Here is a 9,920-nt window from a genome sequence, read left to right on the forward strand (position 1 = left end):
TCCTGGTGGGGGTGAGGTGGAATCTCACTGTGGTTTTGACTCGCATTTCCCTGAGGATGAACGATGGCGGGCATGTTTTCACCTAATTCGGTGGTTCTCAACCTTCCTAATGCTGTGACCCTTTAATACAGTTCCTCATGTTGTGGTGACCCCCAATTTCATTGTTACAAATTGAACATAATTAAAGCATAGTGATTAATCACAAAAACAACACGTAATTATATATGTGTTTTCTGATGGTCTTAGGCCAGTGATCGGCAAACTGCGGCCCCTTGAGTGTGGCTCTTCCACAAAATACCACGTGTGGGCGTGCATGTACAGTGCGATTGAAACTTCATGGCCACATTCAAGAGGCCAAAGAGCCGCATGTGGCTCGCAAGCCACAGTTTGCCGACCACTGTCTTAGGCGACCCTATGAAAGGGTCATTCGACCCCCAAAGGGGCCGTGACCCACAGGTTGAGAACCGCTGACCTAATTATTGAATGTTTGCATTTCTTCTTTGGGGAAACGTATATTCAAACCCTTTGCCCATTTTTTTTTTTTTTATTGAACCTAGAGAGAGGAAAAGGGAGAGGGAGAGGGAGAGGGAGAGGTGAGAGAGAAACATTGATCAGTTGCCGCCTGTACATGTCCCAACAGGGATGATGCTCCAACCAACTGATCCACACCAGGGCCCTTTGCCCATCTTCTATTTGGGTGACCTGTCTTCTATTGTTGAATTGTAATATGTCTGTATTCTGGATACTAGATCCCTGCTAGATATAGTTTGCAGGAAAACTCTCCCATTCTTTGTGTTTTCTTTTTACTTTCTTGAGTGTTCTTTGAAGCACAACAGTTTTTAATTTTCATGAAGTCCAGCTTATTTATTTACTAGAGGCCTGGTGCACAAAATTCATGCGGGGGGGTGGGGTTCCCTCAGCCCAGCCTGCACCCATTCCAATTGGGGACCCCTCAGGGGATGTCTAACAACCAGCTGGACATCCCTCTCACAATCTGGGACTGCTGGCTCCTAACCACTCACCTGCCTGCCTGCCTGCCTGGTCGCCCCTAACCTCTCTGCCTGCCTGCCTGATAGCCCCTAACTGCCTCTGCCTCCCTGATCACCCCTAACTGCCCTCCCCTGCTGGCCTGATCTTGCCCCAGCTGCCCTCCTCTAATGGCCAATTTGGTTCTGATTGGTCAGTTTCTATGCCAGTCAGCATCAAAAGCTCCACCTCCTAGGCAACCATTCGCTCCTCACAGTTGACCCAGATTTGGTTCTGACTGATCAGTTTCTATGCCAGTCAGCATCTCTGGGCCTATCAACGGGGCCTGATCAGAAAGGCAGGACTGATCAGCAGCCCCGGTGGAGGCCTGGAGAGAAATGGAGACATGGCTGTTGGCCAGGCCAGGAGAGAAAGAAAGGCAAGTTCTGATCAACGGCTGCCACAGAGGCTATGGATCAGACCCTGCCTCTCTCTCTGCAGACCTCTCTCTGAGTCTGATCTGCAGCCCCCTTGGTAGTCAGTGCTGGGTCGGGGCTCCCAAAGCACCCACAGTCAGTGCTGGGTTGCGAACCAGCACTGACTTCTGATCTGGTCAAGCCTTGGGTGGTTATGACCCTGGCTCTTCATTATGTAGATTGGTTTCTTGGTGTTATATTATATTGAAGAAACCATTGTCCAAACTCAAGGTTATGCAGATTTACACCTGTTTCCTCTAAGAGGTTTCTAGGGTTAGCTCTTCTATTTGGTCTTTGATCTGTTTTGAGTTAATTTTTGCACTTGGCATAAGGTAGGAGTGCAAATCCTTTCTTCTGCACAGATGTGTCCAGTTTTCCTTGCATCATCTGTTGAAGCCTCTTCTTTGCCCTATTCAGTTGTCTCAGCATCCTTGTCAAAATCAACCCACCACAATGGTAGGTCTTATTTCTGGGCTCTCAATTCGATTTCACTGAGCTGCGTCTCTTACATCAGCTCTACCCAGTCCTTGTTATGGTAACTTTGCAGGAACTTTCATGAATCCTCCAATTCTGTTCTCATATTTCAAGATCATTTTGCATATCCCAGGATTCTTATGAATTTGAGGATTGGCTTTTCAGTTTTTGCACAACAGCCAGCTGGGGTATCGATAAGGATGACCTTGGATCTGTAAAGGTCAGTTTGGGGACTATGGCTGCCTTCAGGATATTAAGTCTTCCGACTCATGAGTGCAGGAGGCCTTTCCACTTACGTAGAATTTATTTAACTTCCTTTCAGTGATGGTTTGTTGTTTTCAGTATAAGTCTTGAATGGTTGGGGGGGAGGGTGCTAAATTTATTTCTAAGTAATTTGTTCTTTTTGATTCTTTAGTAAATGGAATTTTTTTTTCCAAATTTTACTTTGAATCTTTCGCTGCTAGTCTGTAAGTATACGGTTGATTTTTATATGATGATTAGAGGCCTGGTGCTTGAAAATTCATGCACTGGAGGGGTGGTCCCTTAGCCCGGCCTGCTAAGGGAGCCCTCAGGGGTGGGAGGCGACCTGGTGATCAGGAGAAGGCAACGCCCCCATCATACTTCTGCTGCTGTCACTGCCAGTAGCACAAGCCTCGGCCGGCCCTGGTTACCTGAGCCTCAGGCGGCCCTGGGCGGCTGGGCAGCCACCATCCGAGGCTTGCCTGCACCTCAGGCTGGCCCTGGGCGGCTGCGGGGCTGAGGGTGGGTCCAGCTGCATGGCACACCTGCCACCCCCTCAGCGGGGTTGAAAGGACTGGGGACTCCGGCAGGGCTGAGGGGACTGGGCGCCGCCATCTTGTGGCTATGGGTGCCGCCATATCTGTGATGGCATGATGGTCAATTTGCATATTCCCTCTTTATCCTTTAGATAGGATATTGTATCCTGCAACCCTGTTGAACATGTTTACTAGGTCTGAATTGTTGACTTTTGTAACTGAAAAGGAACAGGCCAGAGCTGGGCTAGATCACACACCACCAGGTACAGATGTGCACATGCAACGTAGGAAGGTGTCTGTCCCTCACCATCAAGCTTCTCATCTGTCTACTGGTTCTCCTTTCAAGCAGATTCTCCTGTCCTGGTGGTGTCTTCTTCCCAGTTCATTTCTGAGAGCTCTAAATCAAACGAGAAGAAATTGGTTTCCAATGCTTCTACCAAAAGTCCCTGAATTAAATCCCATTGGCTTGGCTTAGATCACATGCCCATCCCTAAACTGAGCCACAGAAGCAAGTGCTCTGATTGGCCAGGTTTGGGCACATGCCCTATCCTGAACCTGGAGGTGGGGTCAGCTCCCTTCCATCCACATGGATTGAGAAGGGAGAGAAGTGATTCTCAAAAGGAAAATTGAGAGTCCTCCCAGGACAGCTCAGTTGGTTAGAGTGTCATCCTCATATGCCAAGGTTGTGGGTTCAATCCCTGGGCAGGGCACATACAAAATCAACCAATGAACGCATGAATAAGTAGAATAACAAATCAATGTTTCTCTCTCTCTCTCTCTCTCTCTCTCTCTCTCTCTTTCTCTCTCCCCTCTCTCTCCCTTCTTCTGACCCTCTAAAATCAATCAATATAAAAGGAAAATTGGGGCAATTTTACCAGAAGAAGGAGGTTGTGTGCTAGGTAGCTAAAAACAGCAAGCGCCACCCAGCTGGCATGGCTCAGTGGTTGAGTGTTGACCTATGACCCAGGTTACAGTTTGATTCCTGGTCAGGGCTCATGCCTGGGTTGTGGGCTCAGTCCCTAGTAGGGGGCATGCAGGAGGCAGCCGATCGATGATTTTCATTATTGATGTTTCTGTCTCTCTCTTCCTCTCCCTCCTTCCCTCTCTGAAATCAATAAAAATATATCTTAAAAATAAAAACAGCAGAGGCCATTACACTGGACAAGCGAATGCGTTAATGCTGAAAAAGAAAGCTGTTTATAAACACGGCAACTCTCGCACTGGGCAGCCGAGCTGTCGCCTTCGCACCAGCGGGGAGGCAGAAGCACCAGCACCAGCCCTGGGAGTTGGTTCTGAGTTGGTATTTGTTGAAATTGTTTCAGCATGTGTGTCTGGCTTCCTGTCGCAGGCATCGACGGGACGCTCAGAGCGCGAGGAAAGTGTGAGCCAGCGAGGGAGGCAGAGCACACAGGGCGTCTGCCAAGCCGCTCGCGTTTTCCTTCGCACTCTGTACAGTTGTCCCGAAGAAAAAGAGCTGCTTCCAAAAATAAAACAAAATATTATAAAAAGCTTCACAATCAGATGCTTTGGAACAAATGATGGGTTTACATGTGCAAATACATTTCTAAAACAAATGCCCAACTGTGTGTGCACATGTGTGTCTGTGTGCGTGTGTGTGCATGGCATGCGGGCCTCCTGCTGGGACCCTGTGCCCCTCCCCCACATTTCCTCCCACATCCCCTCCACCAACTCCCCTCTCTCCCCTCTGTGCTCCCGCCTTGCCTTGACTGGTGGCCCTGCGGGCAGAGACTGAAATCATGGTGTTCAGCTTATTAAAAGGCTTTCATTGAGCTCAGAATAATTAAATTTGTCTTTAAAAGCATCTAACTTGATTGAGCGAACAAGTTTAAAACCGGATTGTTTTAGATCCATGGTGTTCGGCTTCTCCGGCCTGCTCTTCACAGGGGTGGCCAGCGGAGCCACCAAAGCGGAGCCATTTGGCTGGTGCTGTGGCTATCTGATCCAGATTCAAATCCCGCCCCTCTGAAACCGCCACCAGCACTCACCCCGGGCCACAACCCCGGGGACTCCTCTCTCTTATCATGTGTTTCCCCATTGCCTTCATTTTCCCTTCTGGGCGTGACAGTCTTAGCACCTCTGGCTTCCAGACGCCTTTGAAAATGTTTGAGCTGCAAAATACAGGGGCAGGGGAAGCATCGCACATTCGGGAGCCATACGTGTTTAACTAAAAGCCTAGAAAACCTAACATGTCAAGCTCACTAATTGTTCCATTTAATCATCATAAAAAAATTTCATTACACTTAATTGTTTGAAACAAATTTACAAGTGAAGTCGCCCCACTTTGAGAGAATTCCCAAGACTCCTGGACACTCGGTGAAGGATTTGTGGCCAATTGTAATTAAATGAGTTTCCTGTAGGCAAATAATTTTGGAAATGAAATTATTTTTAGAAATCATCTACACTAATAAAAGAGAAACATGCAAACTGGTGTCACTCTGCTATGCCCACCAGCCAATCAGGATGAGTATGAGTATGCAAATCAGCTCAACATATCCAGGCACGGAGCAAAGACTGAAGGCTCCGGCCGGACTGAAGACGACTGAAGAGGCTTGCCTTCTCCACTGCGGCCAGAGCGAAGGCCTGGGTCCCGGGTGCCGGAGGAAAACTGGTGCCGGCAGCCAGGGGAAGGAAGGCCTAGTGCGTGAATCTCTTCGTGCAATGGGCCTCTAGTTTGAATATAAAAATGAAAGTTAGATGTGAGTTTATTCCAGTATATTTGCTGACTTTCCGAAAAGAGTTGGTGGGAGAGGAAAGGGCCCAAGCAGCCCAGTGCTGGCCACACCCCTCTCCCTTGCCCACTTTCAGCCCCAGGACACCTTTCCAAATCCCCATCTCCCCTGGGGTGAAAATCCTCCAGTTCTCCTTCCTTTGTCCCTGGGAAAAATCTCAAGTTATACTACCACCGTTAATTCCCAGCCCTGCCCAGCTCCCTAACTCAGTACCACCTGCCTATCCACCGCTGCTGAGAGTTGGGGATGGGAGGACCCGGGACTCAACCTAAACCACCTGTCAATCCCTGGACTGGGCAATGTGGCCTCTTCTGCCGCCAGAGTGGGAAGCAGAACCAGGAACCAGTGAGGGGCCTTTCTCTGCTCCCCCTTCCCCAGGCAGGCCCCAAGGTGTGGCCTGGGATTAAGAAGGCACAGAAATCATTTGGTGAATGACCTACTGAATAAATGGGACTGCTCCGTCACCTGAGAGGGGGACAGCTGCAGATCCTATAATGATGACATAACCAGCTCCTGTGTAATGAGCACATGCTACGTGCTCAGTGCTCCGCTAGCACCTTTAGGCCATGATCTCATTGAACAACAATCCCACAACTGAGGCTCAGAATGAGTGGTGGCTTGCTCCGGGCACAGAGCTAAAAGGTGGGGGTGCCAGGACCAGAGCCCCAGGTTTGCCTGACTTTAGGGACATGGGTGACCAAGCTCCGTCTTGAAGGGCAGCAATCAGAGCCTTTGACGCAGCAGCTTTGCTTGGTCTAGGTTTCTCTCCCTCCTCCTCTACCTCCTGGGACCTTGTGCAATCTCCTCTGGCCACCTCCAGCTCTCTGACCTTTGCCCTTGACCAAAGACATGTCATTTCCCTCACTGGGTGCCTTCTGACCCTCGAGATGAATGCACAGGGGAAATGTGAAGATAACATCCAGGCTGCCTGGGAGAAAGGAGACTGGGTTTCAACATGATGTGCGGTAAACATATCTCTTCAAAAAGAGAGCGAGGGAGACATCTAAAGATTCGAGATCAGTAACGTGTCATCAGCATCTGGTTTGGGCAGAGAGTTCCTAACAGTTTCTAGAAAAACACAAGCCATAGAAAACAAGTCTGCTTTTCAGGGCAAAAGGAGGTTTGGGATCCAGCAGTCAGTGGTGCCATCTGGGATTTCCTGTGGCCTTTGAGGCCCTTCCTAGGGAGGTAAGGGGGAACTGGTGTCCCTGTCTCCCTTCCTCTCCCCTTTTGCCTTCCACCCTGGGCGGCAGGCTCTGAGAGTGTGGAAACTGCCCTTGAACTCAGACCTATCGCTAAATAGGCCCCACGAATGGCCACACCTAAAGGCACAGAGGAGGTACCTTCGCTCCTTCCACGGAGAACACCTGAGCCTCTCAATGGAAGGGATAGCTAGGTGTCCTCCAATATCTGTTGTCCCGTATTTTAAGTACTAGAAGCCCCAATTTTAGCTGGGTGCATTGCGGCCCAGCATAAAAACCATTTCCCCCCAGCCTCCCTTGCCGGGACACGAACTGAATGGGATGTGAGTGGAATATTTGCAACTTGCAAGTGTTCTTCAAAGAGAGATACATGCCCTTCTTCCCCTTCCTTCTTCCTGCTGGAAGGAATGCAGATGTGATGGCTGGAGCTTAAGCAGCCATTCTAGAACTCAAGGCCAATCTTGGAATGGAGGCCACAATGGCAGAGCAACAAGATAGAAGGGGCCTGGGTCCTAACCTCATGATGTGCCACACCAAACCTGGACCACCCACCTATCAGACTGTTTGAGGAGAAAAAAAGAAAGAAGGGTCTGGATGGTGTAAGCCACTGATATTTCGGTTAAAGACCATCTTTAAAGTCAAAATTACCTTGAAAATCTCTTAAACTGAGAAGAGAAATAGAAGATAATCCAAATCTTCAAAAGTGAGAATCCTGCTCAGTGTGGCGAGACACTACAGCAGGTTCATGGCTCCCATGAATTCTAGACGTGCTGTGCAATGCTAGGGAAGTTGGAACCCACCCATGTTCAACTGTTTCTCTCTCTCTTTCTCTCTCTCTCTCTCTCTCTCTCTCTCTCTCTCTCTCGCCTTTTTTTTTCTTTTGCCCAAAGTTATATGGTAGAGATGCACCCAGCACATTTTCTAACTTGTGAGAACCTACCGAGTATCACATAGACATGCTTCTTCTTTATCATCTCTGTTTTACAGTTGAAGAAACCAAGGCTCAGAGCGGTCCTGACCCACAGCGAGAAGCAGGGCCTGCCCTGGGGAAGAAGGCGAGACAGGGCCCTTGTCCAGGCGGCACCTCTCAGGCGCTGGCCTTTCCCAGGGGCTCCTGCCGCAGGGTCCGGGACCACTCAGAGAGCCAGGGCGGAGGCCACACGTGGCTTCGGGATGGGGCAGTGGGGACAGGAAGGGCCATCCAAACACTGCCCGGTGGCCAGCCGTCGCCACCGAAACACAAGTAGTCCTTCCAGAAGCCAACTGGACCCTCAGGAGGAAGCTCGCCCTCAGCCTGGCCTGCAAGCCCCAGAGGCCAGGCACCTGGGTCAAGGCCTGGGCTTGCTGCTTGCACCCAGAGGAGGAGAGGACGGGCCAGATGGACGCAGGTTTCCCCGGGGAGATGATGGGTGGGAGGTCCCCCCTCAATCGGAGGGGCCAGGGGGAGGTGGGCCAGCGCCCGGGTTGGTGAGCGGGCGCCACCTGGTGGCCGGTCCCGGCACGGCGCCTCCCAGCATCCACCGGGGCTCACCCATAGCCCTTTCCACAATCTTCCTCCACACCCGCAACCACCCTGCCTTTAAGGTTAACCTCGTCAGTGCGTATAGAGATACGGGTTTCTTCGGATTTACACAAAAGGGAAACAAAAGCACGCTTGTGGTTTCCTGGTTTTATGGCGTGGTCTCACTTTCCACCACTGCACCCTGCCAATGACATCACGGGGGGGTGGGGGGGGGACTCTCGGCCCGCCCCGGAGGTTGGAGTGAGCCGATCTGCTGTGGACTGGGTGGGCACCAGGACCTCTGCTTGCTCTGCAAAGGCCGCCTCTGGGCGAGCCCGGGACCCGCTCGCTCGCTGCTGTCGCTGTTGTTCTGCACTTCGGCGTTTGCAGAACAGCTGCCCGGTGAGTGTGCCCCGAGGGAGCGGGGCTGTCCCTAGCCCGCCCAGGCTCTGCGCTGGGACCTGGGGCCCAGGGACTTCCTGGGCTGCGTTCTTGATCCTCGTGACTGCCTCACACAGCGCCCTGCATTTCTGGAGGCCTGTTTCCCCTCTATTACCTGAAAGAGAACATGGCTCCGGACGGCTTGGGGATCACCCAGGAAAGCGATGGGTGTTTTGCCTGACACATGCGGGCACCCAGTGGTGCTCATGACTGTGACTGGAAGTAAGCGGAGACAGACAGCTTAAATAACGTGCCCACGGTCACAGAGCCAGTACATGTGGGGAGGGGCTGGGTTAGGGCCCAAGCATGTCTGTGGCCTTGAACAAGTGACCTCACTAAGAGAAGAGGCCAGTGCTAGTCCCCACCCTGTAGGTGAGTAGAGGGCCCATGAGATTTGACAGCACACGGTAGGTGCTCATTAACGAGAGTTGTCATTTTGAAGTGCACACGATCATGGGTACCCAGGGTCCTAGCCTCTGGGGGGAGGGGGGTGGACATCAGTGGGCACCTGGAAGTTACTCAGCTCTACCCTCCAGCATCTAGTCCACTTCCTCTTACTCATCGATTCTGCTTTCAATTTTGTTTCTTCCGAAAGCCACACACAGAAGTTTCGTTTTCTTTTTCTCCACAATGCTGATCAGTCCCGGCTTTCTAGGCCTGTTTCCGGGGTGTAAACAGCTGGTGCCTGCCCGTGAAGCCAGCCTCCCGTCACAGCTGCCAGAAGCCCCAGCCTCGGCCACACAGGGACACCAGCCTCGACCAGCCTGCCTTCTCAGGGCCCCCAAGTCTCCCCGGGCTCCTAGCCGCTGCTGTCAGCATGGCCTAGGCGTCTGCAGACATCGATGAGACAGGTACTAGCACTCCCTCCCAAGGGATGGTGGGGGGCTGGGGGGACTGATTACAGCAATGGTAGCGACCATACCCAGGAGCACACAGGGCCCAGGAAGAGGAGTGTGTGGGCTGGGCTGGAGGCTGGCTCCGCCCACGGTACCTGGCCACACGCCCCAGGCATTTCGCAATCACCTCAGTGGTGAGCACTGCCCTGTTCCCATTTCACACCTGAGACCACCAAGGCCCTGAAAGGCAAACACCTCAGGGCCTCCGGCCAATGCTGGGGGCTGAGCGCCCTCTTTAGACTCATTTTGAGAAGCAGCACAAGCCGCTTTGATAAGAGACACATTCCCCCTCTGCCCTCTCCCTCTGAGAGCTTCACTCCCAAGGCCCCAGCAGAGGGGCCGCACTGAGCAATCACTGGGTTCTAGGGTGCCCATGAGGGCTGCCGGCTGTGGGCTGGAGGCTGTGGGCTGGGGGCTGTGGGCTGGGGGTTGGGGGCT

The 9,920-nt window shown here is 51.9% G+C and overlaps 1 protein-coding gene across 1 annotated transcript in view; it reads left to right on the plus strand.

Moving 5' to 3' along the window:
- Positions 1-8,750: 8,750 nt before the first annotated feature.
- Positions 8,751-9,920, plus strand: part of ZBP1 (Z-DNA binding protein 1) — a 9,598-nt gene continuing 8,428 nt past the window's right edge. The window contains exon 1 of the mRNA XM_015560728.1: positions 8,751-8,808. Coding sequence (XP_015416214.1) covers positions 8,751-8,808 — 58 coding nt within the window. The remainder of the gene's footprint in view (positions 8,809-9,920) is intronic.

Source organism: Myotis davidii, unplaced genomic scaffold (assembly GCF_000327345.1).
Source record: "Myotis davidii unplaced genomic scaffold, ASM32734v1 scaffold75, whole genome shotgun sequence".
Classification (NCBI taxonomy): domain Eukaryota; kingdom Metazoa; phylum Chordata; class Mammalia; order Chiroptera; family Vespertilionidae; genus Myotis; species Myotis davidii.